Source organism: Stenella coeruleoalba (assembly GCF_951394435.1).
Source record: "Stenella coeruleoalba genome assembly, chromosome: 14".
Lineage (NCBI taxonomy): Eukaryota > Metazoa > Chordata > Mammalia > Artiodactyla > Delphinidae > Stenella > Stenella coeruleoalba.
The window spans coordinates 88,109,979-88,134,317 of record NC_137160.1 but is presented as its reverse complement, the minus strand read 5'-3'; the positions used below and the strand labels follow the sequence as shown (position 1 = coordinate 88,134,317).

At 43.6% G+C, this 24,339-nt stretch overlaps 1 protein-coding gene across 3 annotated transcripts; it reads right to left on the bottom strand.

Annotated features, from left to right (window-relative positions):
* Positions 1–16,846: 16,846 nt before the first annotated feature.
* On the bottom strand, positions 16,847–21,843 carry RAN (RAN, member RAS oncogene family). 3 transcript variants are annotated; one of them, XM_079942434.1, is made up of 7 exons: positions 21,736–21,843; positions 21,119–21,164; positions 20,610–20,694; positions 20,405–20,530; positions 18,989–19,176; positions 18,696–18,866; positions 16,847–18,606 (listed from the first exon to the last, which is right to left on the bottom strand). In XM_079942434.1, the coding sequence occupies exons 2-7, from the start codon at positions 21,152–21,154 to the stop codon at positions 18,562–18,564; spliced, it is 651 nt and encodes a 216-aa protein (XP_079798560.1). In that variant the 5' UTR covers positions 21,155–21,164; positions 21,736–21,843; the 3' UTR covers positions 16,847–18,561. The 3 variants fall into 3 exon arrangements, with proteins under 3 accessions (XP_079798560.1, XP_079798561.1, XP_079798562.1); XM_079942435.1 differs by having other exon boundaries at positions 21,119–21,161; positions 21,736–21,815; XM_079942436.1 differs by lacking the exon at positions 21,736–21,843 and adding an exon at positions 21,568–21,589 and having other exon boundaries at positions 21,119–21,161.
* Between the last annotated feature and the right edge of the window lie 2,496 nt (positions 21,844–24,339).

Genomic DNA, 24,339 nt, shown 5'->3' with positions numbered 1-24,339 from the left:
AAGTTGCGAACTTTCAAAGATGTGAACGTGCGTGCGCATATCCAATCACGTAAGCTAGTTCACGTGTCTGGCGTACACTGTCACGTGTGCACATCCTCTACAATTGGTGGTGCTTTTGTGTACTTTACTGTACAGTACTGTTGCTGTGCAACATGAGGCGCTTACTCATGAAGACCCGATGGAATTGGGGGCCCAGAGAAAGGATGAAGAGGGACAGGAGGAAGAAGTAACTGAAGAACCGAAGAGATTCACGAAGCAGGAAGTGGCAGGGGATTTTCTTTATCTGAGGAGGCACTGTTACATTTTGAGACACAGGACCCGAACGTAGAACGGTACACGAAAGTTGCAGCTACCGTTCAGAATGCAATCCAGTGCTGCCGTGTCATCTACGACGAGAAAAAAGGAGCTACTACCCAGACATCACTGGACTGTTTTTTCAAGAGGGTGGATAGACTTGAATCCAGCAAGGAACCAGCACCTGAGCCATCAGCGTCAGGCGTGAGTGCAATTGCAGCTCGCCCTCCGTCTGCTATTGCTGACGGTCCTTCAGCTCTACCATCTCTCACCCCCCTCCCTCCTCCAGTCAGTAACTCTTCCTGCCTGTTCACTCGATGCCAGCCCCTGTGTGCCAGCTGTTGTGCGGCACTACTGTACTTTTCAAGGGACTGCGATGTAAGATTTAAAATGTTTTCCTTATTTTTTGTGTTGTTTCTTTTTATGTATTAGTTGCATGAAAAGTATTATAAACCTATTACAGTGCAGTACTATATAGCCGATTGTGTTAGGTGCGTACCTAGGCTAACTTTGTTGGACTTAAGAACAAAATGGGCTTACGAACGCGCTCTCAGGATGGAACTCGTTCGTATGTAGGGGACTTAACTGTACTTGAAGTTTGCTACAAGAGAGTAGATCTTAAATGTCCTCACCATAACAAAACCTACAACAACAAAAAATGTATATATATATGATGGAATACTACTTGGCCATAAAAAAGAAGGAAATATATGCCATTCACAGCAACAAAGAAGGACCTAGAGATGATCATACTGAGGTAAGTCAGAAAGAGAAAGACAAATACATGTGATGTCACTTCTATGTGGAATCTAAAATATGGCACAAATGAACCTATCTACAAACAGAAACAGACTCACACACCTAGAGAACAGACTAGTGCTTGTCAAGGGGGAGGCAGGGTGGGAGAGCCATGGAGGGGGAGTTTGGGGTTAGCAGATGCAAACTATTATATATAAAATGGATAAAACAACAAGGTCTTACTGTATAGCACAGGGAACTATATTAATATCCTGTGAAAAACCATCATGGAAAAGAATATTTTAAAAAGAATATATATATATATATATAAACAGAATCACTTTGCTGTACAGCAGAAATTAACACAACTGTAAATCAACTATACTTCAATAAAATAAAATTTTTTAATGATAATTATGTGAGGTGGTGGAGATGTTAATTAACTCTGTTGTGGCCATAATTTTGCAATATATACAAGTATCAAATCATCACATTGTAAACCTTGAACTTACACAATATTTTATATATATATATATATATATATATATATATATATATATATATATATATATATCTCAATAAAGCTGGAAAAATTAAAACACCACCATTTGGGAACTGTATAAAAGTAGCTCATAAATATTTAGAATTAATACAAAATAAATTTTCACATTATACAGAAAATGACAACTCTGAAACAAGCAATGGAAACCAACGAAAGCATTAGACAAAAATATTCTGTCTAACATAATTTGTTAATAATTAATTTTTTCAATATCTAAATTAAAGTTAAAGAAATTAGAAAAAGATCAAAAATTCCAGGGAAAGAAGGAATTAATAAAGAGGAAATAAAATGTTAATTAAGAAACATACAAATGTGAATGCTATCTTAAAAATCCAAGAACTTATGTTTTTTAACTAATCTAAGAAAAACAATAGAATATTCAAATGTAAAATAAATGATAAAGGAGAATTAATTGCAGAGAAAGAAAACTGAAGAAAACTGGAGGGAACAATTTGTTTACACCTATGGAAATACACTAGAAGACCTAAATGAAATATTTATTTTTCAAAGAAAGTGTAATCTACCAAAACTGCTTTCATAAGAATTGTTATATTAGCACAGAAAGTGATAGAAAAAGACCCTTAAATACCCTCAGGTGACTATGGTTCCAGAGGATAAACCAATGCAACAGGAATTCTCTCATTCATTGCTGGGGGGAACGCAGCCACTGTGGAAGACAATCTGACAGTTTCTTATAAACTAATCATCCTTTTATCATAAAATCCACCCATCACACTTCTTGGTATTTACCCAATGAAGATGAAAAACTGATGTCCAAACAAATGTTTACAGTAGCTTTATTCATACCTGCCCCAAATTGGAAGCAACCAAGATGTCCTTCAGGGGACTTCTCTGGCAGTCCAGTGGTTAAGACTCCAAGCTCTCACTGCTGAGGGTCTTGGTTCAATCCCCGGTCAGGGAACTAAGATCCCACAAGCTGTGAGGCACAGCCAAAATATTCAAAATTTTAAAAAATTTTAAATAAGATATCCTTCAGGAGGTGGCTGGATAAACTGTGGTCCATCCAGACAATGGAATATTATTCAGTGCCAAAAAGCAATGAGCTACCCACCAGTCTGAAAAGGCTACCTGCTGTATGATTCCCACCGTCAGTAAAAAGTGGTTTATTCTCCCCGGTGTAGGAGAATTGCAAATTAAAACCACGCTGAGTCACTATTTTTCACTGATCATAATGGCGAAATTACAAAAGTTGAATAACACACACTGTAATTGAAGCTACGGGAAAATAAGAACTCAATTTTGCCAGGGGAATGGTACCCTGAAATAACCACTAGGGAAGGCAGGTAAGTAATAGCTATCAAAGTTAATCGGTGACCATGATTCCACCCCTAGGAACTTATCCTGCAGATATACATGCACACACACAAAATAACAAATGCACAAGGATATACTTACTGCAGTGTTTGTCGTAGTAAAATATCATAAACAACCCAGATACCCTCAACGGAAGACTGGTTACAGAAATTCTGATGCAGCCGTACAGCTGCAATGCGATGCAACTATTTACAGAGGGATCTTGGGACTTCCCTGGCGGTCCAGTGGTTAAGACTCTGACCCTCCACTGCAGGGGGCACAAGTTCGATCCCTGGTGGGGAACTAAGATCTCACATGCCGCGTGGTGCAGCCCAAACCAAAAAGAGACAGAGAGAGATCTCTTATACAATGTGAAATGATCTCCAATGTGGAACGATCTCCAAGGTCTATTGGTAGGCAGAAAAAAGTCAAATGCATATTGTGTAAGTAAGGTGACTTTTGTGGGTTTTTCAATGGTAGAAAAATAAGAGTCTGTATTACGTGTTTGTTTATGCATAAACAAATTATGGGAGGATACATAAAGACACTAATAAAAGCCGCTACCCGCTGAGGTGAGACAGGAACGGCCAGGAGGGGGGTTTTCACCAGGGTGCCTTTCAGTGTGTTTTCATTTTTGGACCAAATGAATGTATTATGCATGCCCTGTTCAAATCATTAAAACCTCATTAAATCTGTATACACACACAGTATGGTATGTGGAACGATATCCTACCAGTTTGTCACCATTGATTACTGGGTGGGAGGAGGACGGAAGAAAAAGAGAATGACTGTCCTTTTTTAAAGTGCAAGAGGAAAAGAACATGAATGGTGACATGAACCACGAGGCCAAAAAAGGTGCTTGTCTCAGAACATGTGATTTCAGATGGCTTTTATATTAATATACATATATATATAGAGAGAGAGATAGTCTGCATTTTTTATATAATTAACATCTACTATTGTGTAATCAAAAACTGGTTATTTTCATTTCATAGAAAATTTTCAACAAATCAAAACTATCATTTATTTCTCAAAAGGAAAAACCAAAGAAGATTTTACACTATAGAAGGAAAACATTTAGCCCATCTTTAGAAAGAAAATTTACAAATCAGAAATATGGATATCTTCTTTTAAAAAGAGAATTTTCTTTTCTTATTGAGACACCTTACTATATCCTTAGGTAGAAATAACACATTCCAAATTCAGTTGTATTTGGGTCTTACCCTATACTTTTTTACTCTCTTAAAAAGAAATCCTCAGGACCAGTATGCCTGACATTCAGTTTCGAGGCTTGGGAAACATTACTGAGATAATTATATGGTCATGAAATAATGTCTACTGTGAAACTTAGTGGTTTATACATGCATTCGTTAATTGTTGACACTAGATCATGCTAGATAGGGTTCATTATATGATTCTATTTTCTGTACGTCTGGATATCTTTCTTAAGAAAAAGGTTTAAATTGTGCAATACAAAATGAGTTAGCTGCCGAGATGCATTCCAGCTCTGTGTGATTTGAGAATCACAAGAAAAATTCACTGTTCTCTTCTTACATCAGCAGACTTTTAAAAAGAAAGTAATTTCTCACAGTTTTCCCTGGAAACCGAGACACACAATACTTTTGTTATCTTCCGTAAAAATAAAACTTTAAATGGATGATGAATAAAATATGTCGATTCTGGTCATTGTGGGAACTAAATTGCATTATGAAATGTTCAGGGAAACTCATACAGTGTGAGGACATGATGAATTGCAGCATTTCTCTTTGTCAGCCTGGCCGCTCCTACCCTTACAGTAACTATCACAACCCAGATGATCTGTGAAAATGGAAGAAAGAAATCAGTCCTACGGAGGAAAGAATTGGGGCCCGTAGATTTCACGTGGTCTGAACCCATGTCTCCTTAGCTCAAAAGCACTTTCTTTTTTCCACTTCCCCAAATCACCTCTGCACAAATGACGCACGGTAAATCCCTCTGGAATCAGTAAATAATATAAACTGTCAATGAATGGTGGCAAAGTGGAGAATGCTCATTGTGTGTTGTGACTTAAGATCAAGCAGACGTTGCATAGCAAAGAAAATCATCAGCAAACCGAAAAGACAACCTACGGAACGGGAGAAAATATTTGCAAATGATGCGGCCAACGAGGGATTAATTTCCAAAACATACAAACAGCTCATACAACTTAATATCAAAAAAAATCCAATCAAAAAATGAACAGAAGATCTAAATAGGCATTTCTCCAAAGAAGACATACAGATGGCCAACAAACACATGAAAACATGCTCAACATCGCTAATTATTAGAGAAATGCAAATCAACACTACAGTGAGGTATCACCTCACACCGGGCAGAATGGCCATCATCAAAAAATCTACAAACAATAAATGCTGGAGAGGGTGTGGAGAAAAGGGAGCCCTCCTGCACTGCTGGTGGGAATGTAAACTGATACAGCCACTATGGAGAACAGTATGGAGGTTCATTAAAAAACTAAAAATAGAACTACCATTTGACCCAGCAATCCCACCCCTGGGCATATATCCAGAGAAAACTCTAATTCAAAAAGATACATGCACCCCAATGTTCACTGCAGCACTATTTACAATAGCCACGACATGGAAGCAACCTAAGTGTCCATCACGGATGAATGGATAAAGAAGATGTGGTACATATATACAACAGAATACTACTCAGCCATAAAAAAGAATGAAATAAAGCCATTTGCAGCAACATGGATGGACCTAGAGATGATCATACTAAGTGAAGTAAGTCAGACAGAGAAAGACAAATATCATATGATATCACTTATATGCGAAATCGAAAAAAAATGATACAAATGAACTTATTTACAAAACAGAAATAGACTTACAAACATAGAAAACAAACATGGTTACCAAAGGGGAAAGGGTGGGGAGGGATAAATTAGGAGTTTGGGATGAGCAGATACAAGCTACTATATATAAAATAAATAAACAACAAGGACCTACTGCATAGAACAGAGAACTATACTCAATATCTTGTAATAACCTATAATGGAAAAGAACCTAAAGCAGTATATATAGATATATATATTACTTTGCTGTGCACCTGAAACTAACACAACATTGAAAATCCACTATATTTCCAGTAAAATTGTTTTAAAAGCCAAGCAGACTGCCTGAGTCAAAATCCTGACTCCATTACCGTGAAGCTTGGACAAGGTCTTAATATCTATCTTCCAAACATCCATTCTTTCTCTTCTAAAATGAGGAAAGCAATAGTATGGATCTATTAGGATTGTTAAAAGGATTAAATGACATGTCAGGAAGGTACTCATTGTGTCTGGTTCATACATGTCATAAATATTAGTTGTCTTTATTATATATATATATATATATATATGTTTTTATATATATTTAACACTAATAATATATATTTTATTTACATATCATATAAAAATAGATACAAACAAAATATATATTATTAGCGTTACCACTAATATATATCAAAAAGCTATGCCTTCCATGAAGAAACTGAGATATTTTTAACTCAAATCAAAACCAATTTATCACCGTCTTAATCTTTTAGAGGCTATAGAGATTCTACCTAGTTGTACAAATTTGCAGGATCAGTTGTTTTGTTATTTTCCAATGCATTGCACACTCAGGCCCTTTCTGGACTTTTTTGGATTTGCTTGAGTTTTGGTGAAAGAAAACACTGACAGTATGTATGTGAGAGCTGTTTTAATGTTAAGAAGCAAAAGAAGAGAGTTCTTTGAAATAAAATCCACATTTAAGACTTTTCAAAGGCATGCATGTTCACATTGTTGATAGCTCTAAAAATGTCATCTTTTCAGAGTGCCTGTCACAGTGCCAGGCCTAGCATGTGACAAAAGGCCCAGAATGACCACCGTGTCCTAGCTGTGAGGCCTTGTCTGGTGACAGGATCACTCTGAGAGTCAAACAATGTACAGGAGGGCCTCATCACCCCATATTCCTAATAAGAGGTTGTGAAAGGGGTCAAACGCCAAAACACAACATTTTTCACAAATGACCTTTTTTAAAAAAATTAATTAATTAATTAATTTGGCTGCATCGGGTCTCTTCTCTCTAGTTGAGGCGTGAGAGCTCAGTAGTTGCGGTGTGAGGGCTTAGTTGCCCCGCGGCATGTGGGATCTTTGTTCCCCGACCAGGGATCGAACCCATGTCCCCTGCATTGGGGGGGGGGCAGATTCTTAACCACTGCGCCACCAGGGAAGTCCCACAAATGACCATTTTTAAAATGACTCCTGAACATCCTTCCCTGCTTAGTGCCTGCATCTGTCATGGCCCAAGCCAGGAGGCAAACACCTCCCATCTTAGTGACTCCAGCCCTCTCCGACTAATGGAATTACAGTAAAAATTCAGCAGCAGGGCTTCCCCGTGACACAGTGGTTAAGAATCCGCCTGCCAATGCACGGGACATGGGTTCAAGCCCTGGTCCGGGAAGATCCCACATGCCGCGGAGCAACTAAGCCCGTGTGCCACAACTACTGAGCCTGCGCTCTGGAACCCGCGAGCCACAACTACTGAGCCCACGTGCCACAACTACTGAAGCCCGCGCACCTAGAGCCCGTGCTGTGCAGCAAGAGAAGCCACCGCAATGAGACACCCGTGCACCGCAACAAAGATCCAACGCAGCCAAAACTAAATAAATAAATAAATTTATTTTGTTTTAAAAATCAGTAGTAGTAAAAATCTCCTTCAATTTTAAGTCCTGCAACAGATGCAAGGTTTGTTAAACTGGATAAAAGGCATGTTGAAGAACTGCCCAAATTTCATGCAAGGTTACCAAAACATAAGTTATCTGGCAGAATTTGACCAGCTACAATTGCAGAAGAGAAATCAACAGGGGTGATCGGTGCCCCAAAAGGGAAGGATTCAAATCCTGCAAGACTAATCAAGGCCTAATCAGATATTTTTACAAAAAAAATTATGATTATGCTGTGAAAATTAAGTGTGACTTGAAGCACAGACCCTAACTACCATACAAATTGTATTCCTCCCCAGTGAACACAGTTCATTTCTGGAGAACTAGTACATAACTTCAGTTACAAACTCAATGGCGTTAGATAGAAAACTTGTCATAATTTTTGGTTTCATTTTTCAAAATAAAGCCGTAATCATTTTTCACTCTTCACTTGAAAATGTTGATTCTTGTTTTAAACATTCATCTCAGGCGACTACTTTTAATACCTATTAGACTACAAGGACATAAATCAAAGAGCTTTATTAAACGAGAGTATTGTAAGGATTTAATATTGCCAAATATTTGGTGATTTAATCTTCAAATGATCACTAACCAGCAAAATCTGCATCTTTCTCAACATCGCAGTGATATTGCTGCTACCAGAAGCACTGTTCCAAGCCTGTCGTCTTCATCCTCCTGCGACAATTCTCAATCGTCTGACATAAAAATCCGACTCCGGATTTGGATGTCGAGGCCAGGCCAGGTCCCCCACACTTAACCTATACAGACACCATTCCCTCTGTGCTGGCTTCTCGTTAAAATAAAGATAAAGGTCCTAAAATAAAGTTGAGAGTCCCACTATTTCAAACTCCACTCAATTTCTATAGAATGAAAATAACAAAAACTTTTAAAACCTGAAGATCTACTGCTTTCTATGTTACATAAAAACTGTATAAAATGTACTGAGCCCTCTCTACACACACACACACACACACACACACACACACACACACACTCATACACACTCTCAAATGGAAATACTGCTAAAGCAGATACGTTTTCTGTCTCAGTCACAGGCAATGATGATTTAAAACCATGAAGTACCACTTATAACAGAATTCACAAATTCAAATGCCTACAAACCCATGCCTGGGCTGGGTGTAAGCAAATACACAAAAATCTGTCAGCAGCGGGAGTACTGACCACCAAGAGAACCCATCCCATCCACGTGGGAATAGGAGAGGGGTCCCCAGATCTTTCCAAATCTCAAGAGAAAGAAAAAATCTAAATTTTTATGAAAAAGTTTGTAAAATGAATAACTTTTTAACAATGATTGTGGCCAAAACAGAAATAAGCAAAGCTAACTCTGTACCAAGTTGATGGTATGAGCAAAAAGAGAAGAATTATTTCAAGTGATTTTAAAACACTGTATTTTGACCACATGCTGTTAGTGGGAAAGAAAACACATACACAGAAGGAGATTGTAAACTACATTCAGTGTTATTCTCATAAGTGGTAAAATTGGCATTGTTATTCTAGATCTATGAGATGCAGTAGGATAAAGCATTAACAGTGCTAAAAACCAAGATTTCAGCATAAAAAGATGTAACTATAAAATCAAAGAAGTAAAAAGTGCAGTCTTAATGTTTACTTGAAAATAACAGTATGAACTATTTTTCCCTTTCAGAAAAGACTTGTTTCCTGTCTTTGTCAATTGAAAGGCTAGAAGCAATGACAAACTAGTAACAACAAACGGTCCTAGCGCTCAGATTCTGGGCTCTAACGAGCGTCTCTCTAGGACTTCCTGGAGAAATCTGAGGTCTGCAACAGGAAATGTATGGAAGGACCTAGGATATCTTGTCCCACCTCAAGCAAAAATGTTATTAAAAGAGAGAAGGGTCGTATCAAAATTACACAGGAACTAACTGGATGTGGTCGCCAAGGGATAAAGATAGTACAAGTTGACCATCAAAAAAGAACGTAAGGACTACAATATATCGAAGCATACCAAATATATTAAAATATATGTGTCCCTAATGATACGACAAAGAAAAAACAGAACCTCATTGGTCAGCATCAAATAATTACTCAGACAATTTATGGAGGACAGGACTTAAGTATTTATTCTGTCTGTCCCACATGGACCATACTTCAGGGCAACCAAACAGTTGACGAAGAGAAGTTATTCCTGATAAAGAGGCCAGCCAACAAATCTAGGAGGAGTGACAGAACGAGGAAATGGCCTTTCTTCCATCCCTAGTGAACCGATGGATCTAGAACTGGTCAATGACTGCTAAAGCTATCAGGTGAAAGATTGAGGCAGAACGTTTATCAGTTAGATTTTCATTACAGAAATTTTCAACCATATGCCAAAGCAGACTTCCAAAAAACTTATCAGAGCAAAACCAAATTAACCGTAACTCCTTCTAGGGTCATCAAATATATAATCAATGCTCGGATTTCTTGGATTGTCTACCAAACACATAATTTTTTAGACTTTGTCAAAATCCATATCCAAACGAGGGCCACAGATTGCTTCCAATTCATGTTGATCTTAAGTGTCTGTTAAGCTATCATTTCTCCCTTGGTTTGTTTTTTTTTTCCTAGAAGGAGTTTGTTCTGTTCAGTTTTTTTTCATATTCTGGATTTTGCAGACTTGATCTGAACAGTGTGATTTGACATATTCCTCTGATCCCATATTTTTATAAATCGGTGGTTACGTTTAAGAGCTTGATCGATCGATTTTTCAGGTTAACCTTTTGGGCAGAAATATTTCCCAGGTGGGACTTTGGATTATGATGTCGGCCATGGTGGCAGAGTTTTACTCTGCCTCTGCCTATGAAAACTGACAGAGAACCTAGGGTAGCAAAACAAAAAGTATTACGGCATCTCAAGAAAAACAGAAAACCAGGCTGGGGACAAATCACTGGCTCCTGGATGGTCCATTTAGTACCAGCACCTTTGATGGGAAAAGGGAAAGAAAAGACAACAGGGCCGCTGCAGGGTCTGAAAGCAGAATCCCAAAGTAGTCAACAAGCTGGTCACTGAGAGGCAGAAAGTGGCCGGCTTGAGAACAGCAACTGAGAGGCATCCCACACACCAGAAGGTGGTGCTTCGAGGACCAGCAGGGACTGGAGCATCTTTAGCTTATGAATACGTGAAACTAACAAGCTGTATGAGCTGGACGTTCGTGGCCCTCAAACTCCACGTGTTGAAGCCCTAACTCCCAGGGTGGCTGTATGTGGAGGAGGAGCCTACAGGGAGGTAACTGAGGTTAAGTTAGGTCATGAGGGTGGGGCTGTAATGGGATAGAATTGGTGGCCTTATAAGAAGAGGAAGAGGGAGATCTCTCTCCCTCCGGAGAGCACTCAGAGAAAAGGCTCTGTGAGGACAAAGGGCCGTCTGCACACCAGGAAGAGTTCTCACTAGAAGCTGAACCCTGCAGAACCCTTCAGAACTGTGAGGAAGGAAAAGTACGTTGTTACAGCAGCCTGAGCGGGCACAGTCCCACGCTGAGCAGAAGCTTCTAGGAGTGGATTCCCAAGTAGGCAGGGCTGGGACAAGAAGCAAAAGGAAAACCAGAGTCCAAATAAAAGCAGGAAAGGGTAAGAACCAGGAAATTTCCAAGTAGGGAGCTATTTCTTAAACATCACGAATCCCCCAGAAAATCGGCTCTAATCCACCCCTCCCTTCTGAAAGTGCAGGACGCTAAGCTCCCAAAGATAAGCAAGAGAAAGGGATGATGGTGGAACCTCATACAAGACAGTATCTGAAAGAGAAAGAGAGAAAATAAGCAAATAAAATAACGCACCTGCAGACAAGGAAATGATGCCAGAAAGAGGCCTCCTCAAAAAAGATTAAAACTGTAACCGTAATATTTCAAAATGAGCAAAAGGAAATTATGAAAATGATGTCAGATATTAAAAAAATAAATCAGGCCCCAGAAGAGGCGGCTGACAATGCCTCTTAAAAATGCTTTTCTTGAAGTAGAGCTGGTTTACAATGTTGTGTTAATTTCTGCTGTACAGCAAAGGGACTCAGTTATACACACACACACACACACACACACACACACACACACATTCTTTTTCAGATTCTTTTCCATGATGGTTTATCAAAGGATACTGAATAGAGTTCCCAGTGCTATACAGTAGGACCTTGTTGTTGATCCATTCTATATATAATAGTTTGCATCTGCTAATCCCAAACTCCCAATCCATCCCTCCCCTCCCCCTTGGCAACCACAAGTCTGTTCCCTATGTCTGTGAGTCTGTTTCTGTCGTAGAGAAGTTCATTTGTGTCGTATTTTAGATTCCACATATAAGTGATATCATATGGTATTTGTCTTTCTCTGTCTGACTTATTTCACTTAGTACAATCATCTCTAGGTCCATCCATGTTGCTGCAAATCAGACGCCTTTTAAAACACAATGATTTTCATAAACTGCGACCAGATAATCCCCTGCCCATTTCTAAGGAAAAAAAGTTCAAACCATATATACAAAAATGTTCGTTGCAGTTATGGAAAAAATGGGAATAAGTTGGTTATTAGCAATGATTTGAAAAGTACATAATCCTTTTTAATAGAGTGTGTGATCATTAGGGTAAATGATCACCCCAAGGCCATCGCCCACCTCGGCCCTGCTGCCGTGCGAACAGAAGCCCAGGTTTGCTCTGGGTCTGCGTCAGGCCCGTCTCTTTCCAAGCATCCCCTTTTGTATCTCCCACAACCAGACGAAAGGGTCTGAGGGACTCTGCCTCTTGGCTGCTCTAGCCCCAGGCTTTGAGGCAGAAGTAGCCACAGAGAGACAGCGTTCCTAATCCCGGCAAGGGCAGAGACAGTGGCACTGCTTCTGGAATCGAGGCCTCAGTGGCAGAGGGTCTAGGCAGAAGCCCCCAGGTGTTCAGAGGAAGTGATGACTGAGTTAGGAACTAGAGTTTTAAGTCACCAGTTTATTAATAGTTCTGTGTGCTGACAAAGTTTACCTTCTAACACAATCCCGTAAGTAGAGGGCCTCAAATCATGAAGACTCAGGTAACAAGACACCTTATATTTCCTACCCACTCATCCTTCTTCAGTAGGCCCAGTGGGACTTGATAGCAACCAAACGGCCAAACGTGGTCTTAGAAAAGAACAGGCTGGGATGTCCCTGGTGGTGCAGTGGTTAGGAATCCGCCTGCCAATGCAGGGGACACGGGTTCGAGCCCTGGTCTGGGAAGATCCCACATGCCGCGGAGGGGCTGGGCCCGTGCGCCGCAACTACTGAGCCTGTGCTCTAGAGCCTGCGAGCCACAACTACTGAGCCCACATGCCACAACTACTGAAGCCCACGCGCCTAGAGCCCGTGCTCCGCAACAAGAGAAGCCACCGCAGTGAGACGCCTGCGTACCGCAACAAAGACCCAATGCAACCAAAAATTTAAAAATAAAAAAGAACAGGCCACCTTAGCCCCAGTATTTAATTACTGGCAACTATTCATAAAAGGTAAGATTATGCCTGAAGGGGTAAAATTGTTCACAAAAAGAAACTAGTTAGCTCCCTTCCAGAACTGGACCATCATGTGGTTTTTTGGTTTTGTTTTTGAGATTTAAGCTTTCCACATCCTTTTTCCTCAGGGCAGTTTTCTTTGGTTAGCCCTACTCTTCTTCCAGATCTTCTCCCTATAATCCAATCCCATCACCAGTCAATATTTTCTGAGCTCCAAATTGGAGCATAACACAATATAAACACTTGAAAAGGGGGTAAGAGTACACACCTCACTTTGAGTGTCTGTGAAAACACAAAACATGAATTCACAGAATAAGTAGCGGCAGGGAAACTATTTAATAAAACGTGTTTAGTTCAGCACAGACTAGTATGTTCGCATCTTGCATCGATCAGACACGGGGACAGAAAGTTGAAGATATGGCAAAACACACATGCAAAAGGTTTTTAAAATAATTTTGATTTTCCACCATCTTCAAAAGTTACAATTTAGAAACATGACGATTTTAGTAGTACATGGAGGTGAAAGGACGTGGAAGCTCAATGCATTTGGAAATAAGAGCTAGACCCTTTCTGAAAACCAAACGAAGAGCAGAGAACAGAGAAACATAACCCGAACAAACAAAAGAATGTGTCTGACCATGGGATGGCCCATCCACGCTGTGGGTTACTAGGTAATTACCCAAAGTGGTGTAAAACCATCTGATGTGGAAAAGCCCCTAATAGAGAGTGGAAAATGTTTATGAAACCATATTATAGTATAATCAATCCCACTCTTTGAAGGAAGATTTGAAATGTCGACGAAATGTCAACAAGTTACCTCTGAATGGTAAACAGAAAATGTGGTGGCTGTGTATGTTTTAGCTGTTCAAATCCCTAAACTTTTAATCCATAAAGTATATGACTTTTTTCTCTTTGGGAAAAAAAAGGTCAGACGTATGAGGAAATAAAAAAGCAGACGTTACTCACCCCCAAATGGCCCATGAGTTCACTCTGCCAGGCTGGCTTCAGTGTTGTCTAGAATAAAGGATGCTTCCTAACAGTTTGGTTTCCCATCTTTCATGCCTAGGGGATCACAACATAACCATCTCGCCTGACCGATAGTTTTGTCTGTAAACAACTGGCCTTGAATTCGTAACTTTAAATAGGTTTAAGTCTCACCGCTACTCTTGGGGAAGCTCAATTTTTTTAAGATCCCCTTGTCTTAAGAAGCAAATTTATTTACAACAGCCAAGACACGGAATCAACCTCAGTGTCCATCGGCAGATGAATGGATGAGGAAAATGTAGTGTGTGTGTATATATCTATCTATGCGTCCATCCATCCATCCATCCATCCTTCCATCCATCCATCCATCCATCCATCCATCCATCCATCCATACATGACAGAAAATTGTTCAGCCTTAAAAAGAAGGAAATTCTGTCATTTACAATATGAATGAACCTCAAGGACATTATACTCAGTGAAATAAGCCAGAGACAGAAAGACAAATAGTGTAGGGCAATAGGCGCATGTGGAATCTAAAAAAGAAAGGTGAACTTGTAGAAGCAGAGTAGGAAGGTGGCTGCCAGGGGCTGCGGAGAAGTGCACGAGAGGGAAATGGGGAGATGTTGGTCAAAGGGCACCAAGTTTCAGTTATGCCAGATGAATGGGGCCTGGAGATCAAAGGGACTGCATGGTGACTGTAGTTACTACTGCTTCATTGTACGCTTGAAACGTGCTGAGAGAAATCCGAAATGTTCTTACTACACACAAAAAATAACTGTGAGGTGATGGATGGTGGACGGTATATCAAACCACCGCAGTGCACACCGCAAACACACACAATCTGTGTCAATTATACCCCAACGAAGTTGGGGAAGAAACGTGAGTGTGGTGGCTAGCAAAAAAGAGGGGGCCTGGCACTCCCAGCCGGTATTTATTCAATTTAGTTTTCGCTGAGATGCTTGCTGGATGAACAGGGGCTTTGTCCACGGTGTCACCCTCCCTTCTCCGAACTATTGCAGCGAAAGTCGAGAATGGACTTGAGTGGGGCAAGCCTGGACTGTCACTGGCCCGTGGGAGCCCACTCCTGCTGCCACAGCTTCTGAAACGTCACTCTGACCCTCCTCCAGGGGCTCCCCACGGTGTCCCAAGTATCGAAATCTGTACCTGGGCTTGAAAACCCCTGTCTATGGCTCTCCAGCCACGTTCTCTGCCCCGGGGTTTTGTTCCCTTTGCCTCACGTGCTTTTCTCTCTCGAATACCTTCAGATCACCGCCCTTCCTCCCAAGACTCAGATTCAATTCCTGTCATGCTTTCACAGCGTTGTCTAAGGTTCCATCTGAGTACTCACTACGGTCATTAACATTTCTGCAGGTGCCTCCTGACCACTCGCCTCCCAAGACGAAAGCTGCCTGGCCAGCCATGATATCCCTGGTCACGGAGCTCAGAATTTAGGGGGTGAACTGCCCACATTACAGAAAGATATCCATCTGGGGTGGCTTCTCCTTTGCTTCTTAAAGGCAGGGGGCTGACTGAAAACCAACTCAATTCAAGGGTCCTCTTCCACTTCCTACGGTCCAACCTGAGGCACCAGACCATGCAACAGCACTGTCCTAACCTAGTTACTCGACAACTGGCAAAGCTCCCGACGGGCCCCCCTTTCCCCACTCCTGTAAAGACAAACTGGAATAGAAGGACCAAAGACAGTGCAAACTACGAATTCCGGGAGGGAAAAACTTCAAAACCACCAGACTGTAATGGCGTAACCCCCACCCCCGCCCCTTCCCACCCTAATCCCATCGACCCCAGCCCTACCTCCAACCCCTAAGTTCCTTTCCTCCTCAGGGTTCAGAGATTTAATAACACCAGGAACATGAGGGAGCAAAAAGACACGCTCCTTGGCCCCACGGCGATTGGGCCGCCGAAGGAGACCACCTCTAACACAAATCTACCATCCGATGCGGCCCGAGGCCGAGGCGGTCCAGTGATACGGCCACGGCAGGGACCCCCCGACCCAGTTTAAAACCCAACGCGTGAGCTGTAAAGGAGCTGCAGCACTTAACTGGTGGGCTTACTTCAGGAACGAGAAAGGAGGTTCTGCAAAAGAACACTGCGAAGCCCAGAAAGGCAGGACCCACGCGTGCAAGGCCTTGCGGATCAGGTGGATCAGGTCCGAGCCACTTCCCAAGGACCGCTCAGGGCGCTCTAATGGGAAGGTGCAACGGGCCAGGGCCGCCTTTCACCCCAACACGGCTCTAGGTGGGAAGCATGTGCCCAGGTTACTGTCAGGCAGGGCGCCTAGAGCTCCCACACGCCTGAAGGCATCTGAAGGCGTCCTCGATACGTAATGTCACTCGTCTCCGAGGCACGACTCCCGAGTCAGACACAATTTCTTTAAGTGATGCTTTTACAAAAGGGACCAGAAATTCTCACCACCTGGTGCACACGATCAGCCAGGCAACTGGTCTTACAAGTTCAATGCGTTTTCGGCCATCTCTGCCCTTTCCTAGGTATTGAGACCGATGGGACCAAAGACCCATTCTGTGGGGTCTTAAAACTTGGCCGGGGCACATCACGAGACTGTCTTCAAAATCACTGTGTGCTTCTACTCCGACCAATTCTGTTCTTAGAAGCCATTTCTAGCTTGGCTTTCAACTGAAGGTTCCCCCGTGTTAGAGACCAGATTTCAAACTGAGGGGAAAAGTCCCCATTTGTATAAAAGAGACAGAAACGCATTCCCCGCAAGATAACTGAACACCAGATGATTCAGAAAATCCAGGCAAAGTAGAAGCAATGTATTTGGCAATTTTTTTCTTCCGACGAATGACGTAAATTCTCTCCCACCTCCAAGCAGCTTGCAAGATTTAAGTGTTACATTTAAGATTCAGCGTATTTGTCATTCTACATGAGGTTACACACACATACCCTTCGTGTAAGTTATCTCATCCTGATCATGGGAAGAAACTTCACATCTGTTAAAGTCTGGTTCTGAATATAGCATAGCATATACAGCAATTCAAATCTGTAAGTCAATCTATTAATATTTATTCAATATTTTAACAAATTAAAACGCATCCAATTGTACCCTTTATATTTCAGTTCTCCACATACTGACGTGATCCTTCCCTACCTTTTTAGGTAGGAAAGTAATCATTTAAGGATAACTGGACACCTAAAGAACTTTGGTAAACTGCACTATAGTACAGTAGTACTTACATGAGCAAAACAGCTCTTATTTTGACTTCTAATTGCTACAGTATGGTGTCGATGGGATCAAACTCAGGCAAGACGGACTCAATTCATGTTTACATGTGGAAACCATACGAACATAAGTGGTTAACCTATTGAGACTTTGGCAGTCTTGTTTCACTTCACTGAGAAGCCAATCTAAGCCCTACTTTTCTGTTGCAGCATCCTGCTGTGTCCTTGCACCGCCCACAAAAATTCTTTGTGGGGAGAAAAACCACCAAAGCTGGGATGTGTCCAATGAAATCCTTAATCTTTGACATCTTTAAAGCTTGGGAGTACTTGACAACAGCAGGTAAACGTGGAACATCTTCCTAGCATACCAACTTTACGTTAAACATGTTAACGCTGAAACAAAAGGCAAGTAAACGCACAATTTATATTCATTTTTAACAGATGAGACGTCCCTCAAGTTCCCGCAACCATCTGTATGGTTTCATCAGACTTTGAGAAGCTCTACATTAGAACATGGTTACTTTTGCCATAAAAGCAACTATAATTCTTAAGATCTCTATTTGAAACGTCTAAAACAGGTACCACTTTTATTCTGACAGGTCACACAAATCTCAAACAAGCTCTTCCCTAGGTGTGAAACTACCTAGGCCAAAAGACAGGTGGGGTAGGTATTATTTTAGCCTGACTGCATTGACAGTATTTACACCTCTTAACGACTTACCGAATACAATACTGTTGACCTGTCATTTCATTTGTGTGAAATGATTCACATGTACAGAAAATTAGAAGAATTTAACCTAACAGACTTCAAATTAAGTAGTAATAGCAAAGGCAATTCAGATACTAACATGGCACAATTTTCCCTGTTAGTGGTTTTAAAATGCTCATTTAAACGAGGGATGAGTTCATTTGCTTAGATATTTGAAATACAACTTTATTCTGATTCTAAACGAAAAGGAATGGGAATGACAGTAACAAACAAGATTCCACCACTGAATATTGTGATGTGACTGTAGCAGTCTTATATTTGAAACTTAAGGAGGAAAGAACTGTGTTCCAAAACACCTAAATATGCAGGTCCAAAAAAATGAAGTTTTTTTTTTTTTAACTGCCACATTCACTCCAAAGCCCATTCATCTCCTTCAGCATACCAAACATTAAGCACATGTTCTGCTTAGCTATATAATAAAGTGGCAAACACGCTGCACCACTGACATCACAGGACAGTTGCCTATAAAACTAGACTTCTGACGCTGGGCTCCAGCTTCACTTTTCTCACAGGTCATCATCTTCATCCGGGAGGGCAGTTGTCTGAGCAACCTAGACACAGAGATGAAAACGTTGTCATGCTCCAGGTGAAAACCACTAGGAACCTAGAAGCATTCACTACCGAGCCGCACACACCGTACCTCTAGATCGTGCTCGTACTGCGCTGCCAACGCTGGGTCCATGACCACCTCTGGCGGGGCGAGAGCAGGCATGGCGACGAACTCCAAGTTAGGGTCTCCGATCAGTTTTCTAGCAAGCCAGAGGAAGGGCTTTTCAAAATTGTAGTTACTTTTGGCGGAGATGTCATAGTACTGTTTAAATGAGAGGTAAAATTAATTTTAAAAACCCACACATCAAAGATGTTGATGAAGCACTTTAATGGACTCATAATTTACCTAAGGATCATAAATCCAGTAAGTTCTAAGAACCATACCTGAAGATTCTTCTTTCGGTGGAAGACGATCGACTTTGCCTTAACCTTTCTGTCCTTAATATCCACTTTGTTGCCACACAGCACGATGGGGATGTTCTCACACACGCGTACCAGATCTCTATGCCAGTTGGGCACGTTCTTGTAAGTAACCCTCGATGTTACATCAAACATTATGATAGCACACTGGGCTGAAAGGAGCATTTACAGTAGATTAGTGTCGGCCTAAGAATCTGCTACATGGATGAAACATGCTAAGAACTATGGACTCACAGTCTCAGGCCTAACTCCAGGTCAGCCACGTTTCTCTACTCATTTTCAAGATCTCTACCAATTCCAAAAATCTCAAATCATTTTAATACACAGTATTATTTAAACGTCCATTTTACTGTACATGAAACCATGAAAGACCAGCTTACCATATGAAATCTCTCTACCTGTAATACTTCGTAAGTTCTGCCTCATCCCAAAAAAGTATCCAGTAGATCAACGATAAATCAGCATTCCAGGGAACTCACCTCCCATATTCTGAGGATCTAGCAATCTACTCTTTCAAAACGTTCTTAAATGGCTGAACACACTAGGATATACTGTGCCTATTTTTAAAAGCTCAGTTAAGTCCCTATGTTGACCTGCAGAAAGAGCCATGATAAAGCTGGTAAGCCACTGAGTATGCGTGATACATTAAACAGATTTTTAGGTAAAGAATGGGGGCGGGGAGGGGAGAGGAAAAATCTTTGCAGTTGTACGCACTCTCGTAAGGCAAAAGACATGGAAAGATTCCCAACGATTTTCATGGGAAGAGAAAGTCTTACATTGAGCATTTTCTTTGTTCATCTTTTTGCTGGGTATAATGAGAAGCATTTGTTTCCTTTGCACTTTTAAAATCAAGCACTCTGAAAAAAATATTCTGCAAGACCTAGTGAAATTAAAAAGAAACCGGCTGGTCTTATACCACATTTTATAAGATAGAAAGCCTAGTGCCTCTGGTCCAGGATCTGGTCAAACTGTTTACTACCTTTTTAATGGAGTGCAGAAGAAATGATCATCGACTACCACCAAAATATATACCCAAACCTAAGTTTTCAAATACTGGGGCTGCAGCAACACCTTGTCTGTTGCTTCCAGTTTTTAAATTAAGAGCCTCAACATACATCGCATCACCTCTTTCAAAACAGTGCCTACGGTGACGCAAGCATGCAATCAAATGGCACCAGACAACCTTCACAGGACCTCCTCCCCTCCGACCGAGGGTCAGCTCTCAGGAGCCAGCCCACCTCCTGAACCGAAGCGCATCGCGCAATGGCCAGTCAGCATGAGGCACGTGTCTGCCGGGACAGACCTGATGACCTGTAAGCAGCCTTGGACGGGAAGCTACAAATCCTCTCAAAGGCGGCCGGTTACGAGGCAGATACCTACCTTGGATGTAATAGCCATCTCTCAGTCCACCGAATTTCTCCTGGCCAGCTGTATCCCATACGTTGAACTTAATGGGTCCTCTGTTGGTATGGAACACAAGGGGATGGACCTCAACGCCCAAGGTGGCTGGAACATAAGCGTGGAAAGTTAGTCAGTGACCTCATCCGTCTCCCACACGTTTTCACACATCGTTTCCCCCACGTACCTACATACTTCTTCTCAAATTCACCAGTCAGATGGCGTTTCACAAATGTAGTTTTCCCAGTACCGCCGTCACCAACCAATACGAGCTGTTGGGAAACACATCTTTGAAGTAAACACCGGAACGGGTCTCAGGACCTCGGGACTGAGAGACTGTCCCGGTGCTCTGGACCGCCGTCTCACAGGGAAGTACCCTACATGCCCCCTGAGCACACCTAAGACAAAGCATCTTAAGACAGCAGCCCCGTCCCATCTCACGAATGACCCGAACCGGCGGAGCTCCGAGCCCAGCTTCCCCGCGCGCAGGGCGGGGCTCGCCCCCTCCTCCCGCCCCTCCCCCCCCCCGGTTGTCAGGGGACCGAAGGCACTGCCGCAGCACCAGCACGCTGGCCGGCGAGGCGGGCCAACGGCACCCGGCCGCGGTCACGAAGCAGAGCCCGCCGTTAAGGCCGTCCGGACGCGGGGCCCCCGTTCCTAGGGCCGCCCTTCCTCCCGACCCCCTCGGATACCCACCTTGAACTGCACTTGGGGCTCTCCTTGCGCAGCCATCGCGATGCTACTGCGGGCAAAGGAGAAAGAAGTGAGGCCGCATGGCCGGACCCGCCCCACGTGCCCGGGCCCACAAAGGCCTCCACCCCGGAGCCCGGCAGCCCGCACCCCACCCCCACCCCGACACACACACACACACGCACACGCGCGCGCGGGGGCCGCGAGGGCGCGCGACGGCGATGGCGGCGAGGCGCTGCTCCCCGGCTCGGCTCCCCCGGCCGCCGGGGCCCGGCTCGCACCCGCTCGGCGCCGAGGCCCCGGCGCGGAAAGCGCCCGGTCACGGCCCGCGGCCAGCCCGGGCCGCCCCGGCCGCCCCCCGGCCCTCCGCCCGCCCGCCCCGGCCGGATCTCTCCTGCAGCCCCGCGGCCCGGCCGCCCGGCCTCCCCTCCGCCCCGGCCGCCCGCCCGGCCCACCGCGGCTCGGGTCCCGGCGCCCTCGCGGCCAGATAGGAAGGAAGGTCCTCCTCCCGGAGCCCGGGGTCCCCACGCAGCCACCGCCTCACGGCCGCCTCCCGCCGCCGCTGGGACGCCCCGATCCCCGCCCCCGCCCCGGCACCGCAGCCCCCGCCCCAGCTCCACTACCTTCCAGAAGCGTCTCCGAGCCCGTCTGACTGAGGGCTGGAAAGATGGCGGAAGCGCAATTCAAATGCCCGGAGACGCAGCCGACGCCGGCGCGCGCCGAGGGAGGGCGGGGCAACGGCGCTGCGTCGCTCCCACGTGACCCCTCGCGCACGCGCACGCACGCCGCCCCGGCTCCGGCGGCTGTGCCCGTTGGCCTGGCGCATAGGGAGAGGTTCGCGGCGCGCCGGGCGCGGGAGGCTAGGCGGTCGCGCGCACGCACGCCGGCCCGCGGGACCACGTGCGCCAGCCCGGAGGGCGGGTTCCCGCGCGCGCATGCGCCGACGGCGACGAGGCGCGCCCAGCTGCCACCGCGGGAACAGAAGTGGAAGGAGAGGGCCGAGGCCCCCTTGGGCGGGAAACTCGCGGGGTGGCCCACACAAAGGCCCTGCCCCTGTGTACAAACACGGCACGGCGGGCCCGGGGCGGGCGCCATGTTGGGGTGCGGGCCTCCCTACCCGCCCTTCCCTCCGGCTCTTCCCCCGCGCCTCCGTCTCGGTCAGGACCTTCTGGGAAGTAAAGGAAGCAGAGACCGATGCTTTTCCCACCCTGGAAAGATGGCCACCTTATTCTTAGAGCATCTAAGTGGTCGGCAGCCTTTGTGGCCCTAATTCTGCAAACAGGATGATGAAATTTAGTGTTTCCAGCCGTGGCAGCTCTTCTCATCTTAGTGACAAACCAGGGATGCAATCCATGAGTATTTAGGTTCCAGGGTCAAGGGTCCAGACAAGAACTGTTCACGCATAGAACTTACATTCTCCTGGGGCACAGCCTCCTCTCAGTATTGTCAAAGATGGAAAATGAGGTACACCTCCAGCTCGACAAGTGTGGGTTATTATCCTTCACTGGCTTTCAGCAAAGATGTTGGCCGAAGGGAGTCCTCCAAACTCACACACATCCTAAATATAGAAGGCCAGTTTGGGGCATTTGTCTGAACAGCCACGGATTCTTAAACTCATATGGTGGCCCCTCTCCTCAAGCAAGCATCCACGGCTGGCAGCAAGAGCAGACAGCTAATGGCCCCATCAGGAGAGTCAAGTTCCCTGGGAAAGATGCCACCATGGGGAGTCCTCCCAAAGCAAAGAGAACCCAAAATGACAAGGAGTTAGCTACCTAGTCCTGAGCACACTTGCAGACAAGTCTGCTGGGAACCCAAGTGATGCAAATTGGGCACAACAGATCTGAGAACCTGCCCGCTGGGAACTCAGGTCCGAGGGTCCCTAAGGACCCTCAGGCAAACACCAAGCCAACCTCGATGCCGCTGGTGGGAGTGTAAACTGGTTTGGCCACTTGGGAAGGTAGAAACATAAAACACATAAGTGTCCATGACTTATGACCTTTATAGTTCCATTTCTAGGGAGATGCCCTGGAGTTCAATTCACACATATGCCCAAGAAGACAAATATCACAATGATCACTGCAACATTATTTATAATAGCAAAAGATTAAACTTACATAAATGTCCATCAGGGAAATTTATAAATAAAATCTATTATCTAGACTATGGACTTACTGTACAGCATTTAAAAAGAATGAAGCTCATCTAATCAGCAGGGTTGGGTAGATCTCAAAAGGCTCACGTTGAGAAAAAAGAAGCAAGTTCAAGGAAGATGTGATAATAGCTTTATACAGTCTATACATAACTTTATAGAGGTTATACATATAGTATAACACTGCTTATGTTTTTTACAAATACACAGAAACCATATTAGTCCTTGAATGTAGGTTTTTAAAAATTGAGTGCAAGTATATAGACTGAGTTCTGATGGCTGTCGCTTCAAGAAATGGTGAAAAGGATTCTGATGGAACGATGAGAGGTCAACGAAGATTGTAACTTTATCTGCGATGTCTGCTTCTCTTTTTCTAAAAGGTGATTTGAAGCAAATATGACAGCCTATTAACCATTATATAATTCTGGGTGGTGAGAACACGTTTATAGCATTTTTATAGCATTTTATAGCTATAAAATGCTATAGCATTTTATAGCATTTTTCTTCCGGCAAAAATGCTAAGGGGATATATACCAAACCAAGAGTACTAGCTGTTCTAGACAGAGCTCCTGGGTGATTGGTTCGTTTGCAGTTTACAGAGGTACTTACTTGTCTCTGGCATCCAGTGTGGATTGCAAGCCGATGCTTAACCTGTAGTTTAAAAAAATGTTGCAAAAATCGTACAAGGAATTTCAGCATCCATTACCTTTGATTTCCCCAAACGTTAACATTATTTACTTGATCATTTGTCTTTACCGTCCTAGCCTGCTGTGTCACAGTATATATATCGTACATACATTTTTCTGTAGATCATATATATAGATATGATTTTTTTCCCACTGCAATGTTTGAGACTAAACAGCAAACAGGACACCCCTCTGTGTGTACTGCTTAAAACGTCAGGACATTCTGTTACATAATCGCGGCACACTTACCAAAATTGGGAAATTCATATTGTTATCGAATATCGAATGTTATCGAATATCGAATTATCAAATGTACAGGACTTAATTGGCAGTTTTCTCCCTCCTGCCCTTATCTGGTGCAGGATCCTCCAGGATTACACGTTACGTTGACC